The sequence below is a fragment of the Dendropsophus ebraccatus genome, chromosome 9, assembly GCF_027789765.1.
Source record: "Dendropsophus ebraccatus isolate aDenEbr1 chromosome 9, aDenEbr1.pat, whole genome shotgun sequence".
Taxonomy (NCBI): domain Eukaryota; kingdom Metazoa; phylum Chordata; class Amphibia; order Anura; family Hylidae; genus Dendropsophus; species Dendropsophus ebraccatus.
Window position 1 is genome coordinate 77784549 of NC_091462.1, and position 13018 is coordinate 77797566.

At 41.7% G+C, this 13018-nt stretch overlaps 1 protein-coding gene across 2 annotated transcripts in view; it reads left to right on the forward strand.

The window, feature by feature from the left end:
* The window catches only part of ABAT (4-aminobutyrate aminotransferase), an 89547-nt gene that overhangs the window by 55149 nt on the left and 21380 nt on the right, over positions 1–13018 (forward strand). For both annotated transcript variants that reach the window (XM_069983661.1, XM_069983662.1), the window contains exons 4-10: positions 1042–1071; positions 2716–2833; positions 8464–8513; positions 9981–10061; positions 10207–10299; positions 11436–11498; positions 12311–12374. In XM_069983661.1, coding sequence (XP_069839762.1) covers positions 1042–1071; positions 2716–2833; positions 8464–8513; positions 9981–10061; positions 10207–10299; positions 11436–11498; positions 12311–12374 — 499 coding nt within the window. The remainder of the gene's footprint in view (positions 1–1041; positions 1072–2715; positions 2834–8463; positions 8514–9980; positions 10062–10206; positions 10300–11435; positions 11499–12310; positions 12375–13018) is intronic.

Genomic DNA, 13018 nt, shown 5'->3' on the forward strand with positions numbered 1-13018 from the left:
GTTTAGCAACCATAGGCTGTATCCATGTTTTCCTGGCAGCTTTAGAGCGGCATCCAACTTCTGCAGCTGCAGGGAATCAATTGCAGAGCATTCAGGTTCAGAGAACATTGACAAACCCAAAAAGTTTGACAGATCCGCTTAATACTAGTAATAATCATATTGTGGCTACATTTTATGTCCTTGGTAGTGACACCAGTCTATAGTCTGCAAATGGCAGTGTGACCTGCTGGAGGGATAGCTATGAGTACTGGGGAGTTCCTTTGCTTTAATAAAGTTATATTACTTTGTATTATAACATTATTTTAAAAATATAGTTTTTTAATGTACATATATACTTCTGTTGACTTGCAGCAGTAAGGGGCAGCATGGCCCCTTCTTTCTGCCGCCCACATTTGTGTCGGGAACTGTAGGGCTGTCCTATTACCAGCGTGTACTGTATATACATGACTGCTTTGTCCGGCACCCGGTGACCGCTGTCACTGCTAACTTTGCGGCGACTGTGTATAACACTGTTCAACTTTAGAAGCACTAGAATAGCACAGGGATTGGAAACTACAGGGCTTAGATAGCCCTGCAGTTTCGGACGCAAACATTGGTGGCAGCAGAAAGGTCTCTTTCGCCCCCTGCTGCCAATCAACGAAGGTACATATATACATTAAAAAACTATAACTTATTTTTTCATAAAGTTATATTTAGAGTACCCCTTTAAGGCTAGGTTCACACTTCACTGCTTTTTTGCATCTGTTTTACGGTCTCTGTTTATCTGTTAGTAAGTGTAATTTTAACATACAGAAAAATGTGGTTACCAGCATTCATCTTTACCCTTTTAAAAGGACAGCAAAAACACAGTGTAGCCCTAGCCTAATGAGGTTTGACCATGAAAATTAAAAAATAATAAAAATCCTCCCTGCATTTTCTATGTTAAAACCAGACCATCAACAGTATCTCTTTCAGGTCTTCTGTATCCTTGTGTAAACTAATAAAAGATTCATTAATATTATGTACAGTATACAATTTATAATTTATTACTTTATATTTTAGGAGCTAATCAAACAGCTGAACAGTATCCAGGTGAGTAACAATGAAATTGTAACTGAATGATATGAAAACCTAAATAAAACAAAAGCCTATAGGATGTAGACTATTGCCCCAACCTATATAAATCCTTGAAAGCCCACTTTAGACAAAAAAAATGCTTTCAAAAAGTAGATTTTTATCAAATGTCCAGAATCAAGTTTTATTGATGGGAGTAGAGTCTGAAGAAGGCAGGTAAGCGTGAGTTAGCCAGTCATCACAGCTCTGTGTTTTCTGACCCCTGAATAGAAGATGTTATTGTTGGAGATTGCCTAGTGAGAGAGCCGCTTTAAGGGCCAGTTCACACTCAGTAATCAGCGCTGAAAATTCTGTGTGAAAATATAGTGCATTGAGTAGAATTGGGGAAAAAATGAATTCAGAAAACAGCCATTTGTCTGTGTCTCCTCCCACATTTTCACATGGAAAGTGTTCTCATGAGTGCACACGGAATCTGTGCATTCTGCCCGAGGTGTTTCCGGGTGGAACACTTTAATTGTGGATTCCATACTGATTCCTCAATGTGAACTGGCCCTAATGGACTATTGAATTTTTGGGTATCATGTACAATGGTTGGGGTGCAGCAAAATAAAATTTATAGGAACATTACTGCAAAAAAACAGTGAGAATCACAATAGCTTGTAAAAGCACAGTGGATTTCTTACTATGACTGTAATATACTTGCTGAATGGGTTAAGTAGTTTTTACTAAGCAGGCGGGAAATATACAGATACCACAATATATCAAGAAATAAATACAGATAAAGAAAGATAAGCAAAACTAAACAGGTATTGCACACATACAAGGGGGTTTTCTGTCTCTTTGGCAGCGATTTGAGTGTTGAGTCGTCCTATACATAAATATGGAAGAAATGCTTGTAGAATATTGAAATATACTGTTAGTAGGACATATGTGGTAACATAGACAATAATACATCTAAACAATAATGACTGGACAACATAAAGGAAAATGAAAACAAAGGGGGAGAGGAGAGGGAGGTGAAATGGAGGACAATATGTTAAAGGCTGCATTGGGCATGAACAGAGAAGCAAAGTAATGGTGGTGTAGTCTGTTTAGGGGCTTTGCAGCTGTGAAGTCTCCAGGAAAAGGAACCATTGAGTCCCTTATATTCAGGATCTTTCATCCTATAGATATAAAGTAAATGTTCTAGGAAAGCACCCAGAACTTTCCAGTGTCTAGATGTTGTCAGCCTTCTCGCTTTAAGAAAACATTGAAGTAACCCTTTTTTTTGGTCCAGGGATTAAGGGTAGCATTTTTATTTTATGGGGTACATGAGCTAGAATGAAAATAGTTTCTGCCAGAACTCCTGAATATCTGCAACCAGTTATAGAACTATCAGTGGTTTACCTCTGTCTATGTAGGATAGTCTGTTCTTTCAGCGTTGCCCTACCAATCCATACCATAGGTCAGAACTCTCTGTCTATCAATCTCTGCATAGTGCCAACACAAGGCCACATTTTTGCATCTTTCACGAAAAATAAATGTAATGCTAAAACTTCCTTTACAAGTTCATGTATGGAGGTAGACCATGCAAGACAATTAGAAAACGTAATTCCTAGAGTTCCTGGAGTTCACATTGATACAAAGTACATCACTAACCATGTTTAATTCTCTTTTTCCTAGAATGCAGACGCTGTGCACTTTTTTTGTAATTATGAGGAAAGTCGTGGAAATTATCTTGTTGATGTTGATGGTAACCGAATGCTGGATCTGTATTCCCAAATATCATCCATTCCTATTGGTATGTACCATCTGGTGTTGTCCTTTTTAGGTTTATTTTTTTTTTCGTTCTGTTTTTAAATCTGTCGATTCTTGGCAGTGAGGTATAGCCGACTCCCTGCTGATGGACCCAAAGCAATTTATTTCTATTCTGATATGAGAATAGCTCTGCATACAAAGCAGTTCCGGGAAGAATCCTCCTTAGATAAAGAATTATCAGAACAATTCTCCAGGTTTTCTTTAACCTTTTTATGTCTATCAGGAGGAGAGACTGATCAGGAGAAAAGTCATTCTATGTAACTTTGAATGGCGGCTAACAGATGATATTTCTAAGTAATACTGTTTAAATCATTTGAGTCTAAAAAGAGAAAATATTCATTGTATATTTCTGTTAAGTAAGTAAAAAAAAAAAGTGGAAGAGAATAACACTATAACAATAAGTGGAAGAGAGCTGTAAGGTCAGCAAATTACTGATTTCCAAGAAGCTTTCATCATGGTAGACAATAGATTCCAGTATATCTTAGTTGCCAATAACATCAAGCATTCAGCCTGTCATTCTGGTAATTGGACTGTCTACCATGGATAAGTGGGATCAGTGTGGAGATGATAAGTGATCTCAGCATTGTACCTCCGCATGGAGAAGCTAGTCAATAGGTTATATGGCTTCCTATGAGATTTCTTCTAGTGTGCGTGTTCCAGTAAGGCAGTTTTATTTGTGACATTTAGATGGATGGAGATTTTCTGGCTGCGGAGTCAGAGGCTCTAACATCTGCCATGGTAGTGGCTGAACTGTTAGAGATGGTCAGAGGCCTACCAATGTCCTTACAGTGCTCAGCAGGTCATCAGAAGGAATAGAGGGGGCCCCATTATTTGACATACTCTATAGGGATTCACATCTTTTGGAAAATAATGCTTGGACTATCCTATGCATAGTGATAGCAAACATGTGTACACTGTCTAACCAGAGACAGACCAACCACATGAGCCACCTGTGCATGTGCTTTAGGGGCTTATAAGGCAAGGAGGTCCGTGGGCTCCTTCTACGCAGATTTTTTACTATGTGTTGTAGACTTAATTTTTTTTTTCATAGTTGTTGAGCTGTTTGAGAGCAGGGGGTGCCATGTCCTTGCACAAGGTCCTTAGTTGTCTTTGTGTCTGTGTCTGCCCTGTGTGTGTGATCTGCAGATGAGTTCACCCTTACCTTAATATTAGTTAAAGATTCCAATTTCTCATAAAACCAATTTATGCAAATTAAACTATTGTGTGTCAAGGGGCATTTACTTTGCATTTTGTGCTTGTCTCCTCGCACATTTTGCCCCATTTTGGATATTTTGTGGCTTTTCAGGCATATTTGTTATTTGCGACTTTAAAAAAAAAAAAATCACTATTTTTCCGCAACTCCACTTAATGAATGGCAGAGAGAAAAAAGTGCATCGAAAATGTGCACAAAATTCATTCTACATCGCTGGTGGTTGTGGAAGGGAGAGCATCCGGATCACAAGCAGTGGGGATGGTAAGTATAGACTGCTGCTTGTGATCTGGAAACTGACAGCACATATATATACATATCCATACTGTCAGTTTTCCTTTATGGTTATCAGACACACATTACCCTGTTTATACAGGAAGATGTGCAGCTGAGGCCAATAAATTTTGTACAATGTTCCAAAGACACCATCAGCCAAGGATCAGGCCTTTTCCCGCTACTTGACTGATCGCTGTCACCATTACACAGGCCTGCAGGAGTGTTTCCAGCAATGCTCCTGCTCGATAATCGGCCCATTTAAAAGGCCCTTAAATCTGTTCCCCAAGTGTATTGAAATGTATTGTGAATGAATTTACTGTACATTGTAGATGCAAAGTGAATAGACTCTGCATAGAAACAAGCTGCTCATATCCTCTGTGCCTTGACATTTTACAAATTAGCTGATTTGCATTGAGTTGGGCAACAAACCCTTCACAATGGAGGCATGGCAGTGTACGAACACAGCATGCCTTCCTGCTAGCTTTTATCTATTGATTTCCAATGTACTTTAGAAGTCTGCATAGGGGAGATGAATTATGGAGGACTGTAACATTGCCAAAGCCACCTATGGTCAAAGCAAAGGCAGCAATGCTACAGTGACATGATGAACTGCTGCATCAAAAGCTGAAGAGCAGAATATTACAGCTACAGTAGTAGACAGAACGTTATTGAAGTGAGCGAGAGCTGAGCTGCAGTAACCAAGCACGGCCACTACACAATGTACAGAGCTGTCAGCTCCCAGCTTCACTGAGAGTTACAGGCAATACAAACAAACAGCTGGTCAGCAGGGGTGCTGGGTGTCTGAAACCGATCAGATATTGATGGGTATTAACCGGAACACCCCTTTTAACCCACATAATTTTCTATTTCTTATTGTCATATTTGATAATTTCTATGTGGATTACCCACATGTCTGCTAATTAGGACTGCTCGGACTACACGTTGTTGATGCCTGAGCTGCTCCTGTAGATGCATATAGTAGCATGTTTTTCCATTAGCTTTCAATTCACATGCTGCTCAGAAGCTACATAGACCTTGCATACATTTACCAAAGTAGATTATTAAAGCGGCAGCCTGCTGTATAGAGATAAGATTCAGGGTGACATTAACATGAGAAGAAAGAAGCCTCTTAATAAAGAAATTTCTACTGATTCTACATAATGTTATAAAGCCAGAACTCTGATTCTTGTGTGAGGAATTGGGCCTCCACCCTGTCTCATCTGGTCGCTCCCAACCACTGTTATGTAGACCCCATGCTGTGAAATACTAACATTAAGTATAGGACATGGACAAAGGTACTCAGAAACATACAGTATCTGCAGGAATGTTTCAGACATCTCTTTCAAAACCCACACACATAAATCTGGAATTGATTTCAATTTTGTGTCCATTTATCCAGAATAGGATTTGTGAGATCAGACAGTGATGTTGGATGGGAGTGCCTGGCTCATGGGGCTTAGGTCAGAGCTCCTCTGCCAGTCAAGTTCTTCTTCACCAAACTCACCCAGCCTTGCCAATATTGACCTTGCTGTGCACACCGGGTCACCGTCATGCTGAAACAGAAAAGGGCCAAAGGCCATTGTGATTTCCCTCCACCGGCACTTATTGGCCATATAGGCCATAACTAGAGATGAGCGAACCGGGTTCAGGTTCGAGTCGATCTGAACCCGAACGTTCGCCATTTGAGTAGCTGGGGCTGCAGAACTTGGATAAAGCTCTAAGGTTGTCTGGAAAACATGGATACAGCCAATGACTATATCCATGTTTTCCACATAGCCTTAGGGCTTTATCCAAGTTCTGCAGCCACCGCTAATCAAATGGCGAACTTTCGCCTTCGGATGGAATCGAGCATGCTCGAGGTTTGCTCATCTCTAGCCATAACCTTAAAGGCAACCCCAAAGCAAAATCCTCCTCCGCCATAATTTACAGCTGGCGTAATACAGTCATGCAGCTAAATTTCCCCAGATAGAGATGTGTAATTCACCACTTCACAAAACAGTTTCCCAGTGCTCCAGAGCCCAATGGTGCCATACTTTCTTTACACCTCTCCCTGATATGCCTCGTTCTGACTCGTTCTTTCACAAATGTTTGTAAAGGCAGACTGCATTGGTAAGGGCTGGATTTTATACACCTGTGGTGATGCGGATGAATGAAACACCTAAATTCAGTGATTGTGTATCAGTCCTTTTGTAAACTCTACCTAGGCTTATATGGGCTTATATGGGCCCTTAGCGACTTAGTGGGCCCCATTTGCAGTGTAACTTACACAGTATCAGTAAAACAGCATAAGCTACTGATTTCAAATGTAACTGCTGAGCACCTGCTGTAATCACATTGCCACTTGTAGTTTTTAACCTTTGGATATTGCAAGTGGGTGAGACATGCAAGAATAAGTGGCAAGCTGGACTATGAAACCTGCATTGCAGGTCGCCTTGTATGGAGGGTTTTTGTTGCAGAATGTGGATGAGATTCTTTAAAACTGCATTCGCTATGCTCTTCCTATAGATTATAGAGGGTTAATTGCCATCCAGTACAACACGACCAGGATTTCCAATAATACATTTGTTCAAGGGACAAATCATTACACCATGACCACTGTCCTTACCAACTCATTGTTACTGAATAAAATCCTATCCTATACTAAGACCAGTAGCCATATATTGGCTACCAGTGGCCATATATTGGTAGATAACAGATCACAAAGGCCCTGCAGACTGTACAAATGACATCCTTATATCCAGTGAGACAAGGGACGTCTTCTCTAATTGTTGTTGTTTTTTTTCTTTTTCATCGGGCCTTTCCTCTTCTCTGCAGAATCTGATGGAGGAATCTTTTAGTTTCCTTGCTCCACCACTTGTTCTAGTAGTTAGGCCCCCTCTGTGCCTTATATAATATTAAAGCCCCTCTGTGCCACCATATAGTAATTAGGTCCCCTCCGTGCCCCATATAGTAGTTAAGCACCTCTCTGTCTCCAGACCCCCTTTATTCCCCATATAGTATTTAGGAATCTCTGTGTATTCGTATAGTATTTAGGCCTCTCTGTGCAGTCAGTTCCCCCAGTAGGTCGTATACTCCATATACCAGACCTCATTAAGTAGTATTCTCTGTGTAGGCATCCCCCCAGATTGCATTCCCCTGTAGGTAGCCACTAGAGATGAGCGAATTTGCTGAAGTTCGGGTTCGTATTAACCTGAACTATCGGCTTCTGATTCCCGCTGTCTGCAGCCTCCGTAAACAGGGTGGATACATCATAAGGACCGCCTGGAAAACTGGGATACAGCCTATGCCAATGTCTGTATCCCAGTTTTCGGGGCGGTCTGTAAGGCTGTATCCACCCTGTTCACAGAGGCTGCAGACCGCGGGAATCAGAAGCCGATAGTTCAGGTTCATACGAACGCGAACTTCGGCAAATTCGCGCATCTCTAGTAGCCACCCCTCCCCATAGGTAGTATGCCCTTTGTAGACATCCCTCCTTTTGAAACATAAAAAAAACACCCATACTTACCTGTCCACCAGTGTCTCCTCTTCATTCCTGCTCTGCAAGCACACAAGTGGCATCACTTGAGTACTGGGGCGCAGGAGAAAAAAATGGCTGCATAGTGCTGCCTGTAGCCACTAGAGTGGTTAGCAGTGCAAGGGATCAGTGGCCCTTTGCTCTTTCAATAACAGTGCCACAGTTAACGCAGCACAAAGCAGCAAAGTGGGTCCTCCAGAAGCAGAATCCTCCAACACTTGCCCAGGTTCACCGTGTGCTGACGCCGGCCCTACTGATTGTTTTGCATTAGTATTTGAAAGCCAAAACTAGAAGTGAAACCTAAATGAAGAAATCTATTATGCAAAGCTTTGTACCTCTTCTATAATTTAGACACTCTCCTGGTTTTAGCCTACAGGTACTGATGTAAAATCTGTGGGTTTAAGTTTTTTTTTTTTTGCTCCTAGCAGTAAATAAGGGAAATCTGATCCAGCGTAATTCAGTCTAGTAGAGGTCTGTCGGCTCATCTTCTGCTCGGCACAGTGATTTATTTTCTGGCACCATATGCATGCTGTCCAATTTCCTGATGTCATTCGTTCCTCTGCTCAGATCTGTGAGGATAAAACCTTAACATACTATATGCTGTGTATTTCAGGTTATAACCATCCAGCCCTTATTAAAATTCTGCAACAACCACAAAACCTGGTGAGTACAAAAGGATGTGAATCACTTCTATCTGACAACATGGCAAATGAGTTATACAGATATCATGTCATTATAGTGTGTATATGTGTGTGTACACACAGATATATATATATATATATATATATATATATATATGTTGCAACGCCTCTTTCCAGCCACGCTGTTCACATGACTCCAGGAGTTATGAAAACAGCTTGCAGTGCTATGATGATTCTGCAGCTTCTATTAAAGTTAATAGGAGTTACAAAAATTGCATAAAACTTTATTATTACATTACATTATTACACCCTGGAAATGTATCCAGGCATGTTCTGCCCTCTTTTATTGGGTTCACCGTGTCTCACTGCTCTTATAGTAAAGAATCCCCTTTTGTGCTTTTGTAGAAACTTCTTTCCCTTTAAACACAGAGCATGTTCCCTTGTTCAGCCCTGTTTTCTGGCCCATTTCAGCTATAAAATCATGCAGTATTTTGTGATAACATTTCATTTTGGGCTCTCCCCCAAGGTCTTTTATACATGCAGTTGAGTGTTATGGGCATTTTTATAGTTGTTTAATATTCTTAAATATCTGGTAGTCCAGGATATACTTTCCCATTGATGTATTAACACATTTTCCTTGTTTTGGTGTGTTGTGAAATTAGTTACTGTCTGGCCAGGACCCCTTATTGTGGAATTCCGCCCATATTCCACCGCTGCTTCCGGGTTTTTAGACATGACGTAACGGGCATTCTGCAAAAAGGGGGCCTGGCCAAAGACAACCCCTTTAAAATTCTAAGCAGATAAAATATTTCCATGAGTTAGGCTGCATTTACACATCCTGTTAAATTGTCCTGTGAATTGATCCGCCACCATGGTCAATTTTAGAAGCCATTCAAATCAGTTCATTCACACAAAAAAATGACCTGTCCTAGTGCGCAGGTGTGTTGCGGCACGGATCCCCCAATAGAAGTGCAGCCTCCGCCCGCTTCACCACCCAGCAGCAGAGATGACAGGAGCACATAATCTGACAACTACTCACCTACTTCCCCCATGCCGGCCGGCTTACACATGTTCACCAGAAGTGGTGTGGTCCCTCGTTGCCTTCTTCTCCCAGCGCCAGCATGAACCAGCGTTATCCACGCCACTTCCAGTGAACATGTTAGGCTGGCCGGCACGGGGGGAGTGACAATTAGTTGTCAAATTATGCACTCTTGTCATCTCTGGTGGCAGGTAGGGGGGGGGAAACTTTCACTTCTGTTGGGGGTTCTACGCCGCGATCCTCCTCCGGACATGACCTATGTCTTGGCAGTGGGGGTCGTGGCACGAATCGTGTGAATAAGGCCTTTAAAATGAAAAGTTTTATTCTCATAAATGCAACAGTCTTCATTACCGTTGCTTACACTGTGGTGCTGCTAACAATTATCATTGATTTTAAACTAATCTTTACTGACACTATCAGCTCCGCTCACAAGTGTGTGATTTCTTCTAGAGCACGTTTATCAACAGACCAGCACTGGGTATCCTGCCTCCTGAGAATTTCACAGAGAAGCTGGAGGAGTCCTTGTTATCTGTAAGTGGCTTCCAGCATTCCTTATCTCTCTAGTCCTCATGGTGCGATCTCTGGTATTGGTTGCTTATAATCGATGAAACATGCTTTTGAGAGGCTGGAGACAACGTGCCATTATAAACTCTAATTTCCTTTTATTTTATTATAGGTTGGACCCAAAGGAATGTCGCAAATAATGACAATGTCTTGTGGATCGTGTTCAAATGAAAATGCATTTAAATTAATATTCATGTGGTATAGGGTAAGTTAATTATACATATATATATATATATATATATATATATATATATATATATATATATACACACAAAGTGGGGTAGATTTATCAAACATGGTGTAAAGTGAAACTGGCTCAGTTGCCCCCGAGCAAAGAGTCTGTGAGGAATTAAAGGTGGAATCTAATTGGTTGCTAGGAACAACTGAGCCAGTTTTACTTTACACCATCTTTGATAAATCTCCCCTGGTTTGCGTACACACACACACACACACACACACATATATACATAAGTTAAAGATACCTACCTAGTAGTGCTTTGACCTTGACAGAAATTTATTGATGAAATTATGGAATCAGGAGTATAGGCCGATGGAGATAGAATCACTCTCAGCTCTTACCTGCTTTGAACGGCCTTTCCTACCTCACTGCTATGCTCCTGTAATGGCTACACGACTGTGGCATGGAGCATTGTCCTGCTCAGTGTCTCCTTTCACCATAGAGGAAACAGCTGGCATGAAAGGATGAGCTTGGTCAGCCACATTGTTTAGATAAGCCCTACTGTGTAAATGTCCATCCACAAGGATCAGAGGATCAGCATGGTGAAGCCTGGATCCAGCTGACCAGGCAATGTTCTCCACTGCTTAGTGATCAGATTTTTGTCCTCTTTTATCTGTCAGGAGTTTTGTTTTTCTGTTTCATGTAGACAAAAACGGTACTGAAACTAGTCACCTTCTGTTGTAGTCCGGCGAGCAACAAGTTGTGTGTTCCGACATGTTAGCTTAAGCACCAGCATTGTATTTGGCTGCATTTATCTCGACTCGGAACCATTCCTGAGATTCCTTTCCTGGATGAATTATTTTGTCCATCCTCACACCATTGTTTTGAAATACTGGCCCCATACTGGCTGTTTTTATTAGAAAGGTGATAACAAGTTACAATACAGTGACAGCTATGTGTCCCTTTCATGGGGGGGTAAAGGCCCCAATAAGATAACAAGGGGGCGTAGAGACAAGCACAATGTTTGTAATGAGAACCTTACATTAAATTTCTTTGTTGAATATAAAATGGCTTCATACAAGAGGCAAGATACTAGGGTGATGGTACATACGGGGACCACTGTTGCCTTCCTGGTTTTCACTGTTATATTCAATATCTTTCAGAACAAAGAAAGAGGAAACAGCAACATAACAAAGGAAGAGTTAGAGTCCTGCATGGTGAACCAGGTATTGTAACAAAGAAAATATATGTTTTAAAGGGAAACGCTTGTAAAACGTGCAGTGTTGGGTCTTTTCAAACTGAGTAACATGTTGATTCTTTGAGCAGAGGACGGCGGGGACTTCGCGTGGAATTCTGCCAGTTTTACTCAGTGTGAACGGACCCTTATACTGTAATAATTCAGTACAGAGTTCATGTGAACCTGGCTGGCAGCAGTTTGAGCTAGCAAACTGGGTGACAGCCCTTTAGAGGTTGGGGAGGGGAGTGGAGCCATACTTGTGGTCACAGTCAGGTAGCTTGCTTTACCGAGATAATTGTAAATTGTCCCGCCCGTCAGTGCAAGTGCCAAGGAGGCGGGATCTATTAATTAGATGTCCATGGCTCTCTGTGTTGACAGTTTTCCCAGCCACTCTTGGCTCTCTCAGTCTCCTGATTTAGATAGTAGAGCTTTTGGTCAAAGCTGTGAGGGGAGACTGGGAACAATCTCAATGCAGAGTGCTCTGGACTCCTATTAGGTAGATCCCTCCCCCTGGGCACTTGCAGTTGCATCCAGTATCTTAAACAGTATTTATTCTGGTCATGCAAGTAGCATGACTGAGATATCAAGTAGACTTGCCTCCTGGACTTCTGTATAGCTTTGATAGCTCCAGGCTTCATGCCAGACAGCTCTAAGTTTTAATGCCGGGTGTCTGGAAGTCTGGTTTCTGGTCCTCCGAGCATGGATTTTTATTTATTTTACTATAATGCAATTCTGAACATGTCCTTTGTTATTGTTTTCTACTCATGAATATAATGTTGTTTTCATTTTTCTCTATTTTAGTTTCCGGGTTGCCCAGACTACAGTATTTTGTCATTTATGGGAGGTTTTCATGGGCGAACAATGGGTAAGAACATTTTTTCCCTTAATTTCTTGCTTATCAATAAACACTGGTTCACTTGGTAACACTATAAAATGCATTAGGAAATCGTACTGGAGCCATAAGGTGCCCATTAAAGGGAACCAATCATCTCGAAAACGCATATATAGCTTTTTAAATGTGCTGTTAGAGCACACAGCACACTTTCCATACATGTTTCTATATACTCCCTGCCTCCCCCGTGTAATCCATAAATTTACTTTATAAAACTGGCGCCCGGTATGCAAATAACCCCAGGTAGTCACCTGGGCAGTGTGCGGCTAGATGGTAGTCACTGTCAGTCCGGGTCCCCTGGGCGTTCTTGGGCGGTAAACACGCCCCTCTGGGCGGGATTCAAATCACCCAGTAGCTTGGACGTCACTCGGGAGCGCGCCATGGACGACGTCGGCGCGCCTACGTTCTTACGCCGCCGCGCATGCGCAGTACACCAGCTCCCATTCTGGCTGTACTGCGCCTGTGCAGAATAGCCTGGAACACAGTGTGAGGCATGGATCATCGCTGGAAGGACGCGCAGGAGCCTGCTGCAGCCTGTTATACCTCTCACTCAGCCTAATATCATCACAGTTCTTGTAAGAATCATTCTTCACTGCCAGCAATGATAATTTTATACC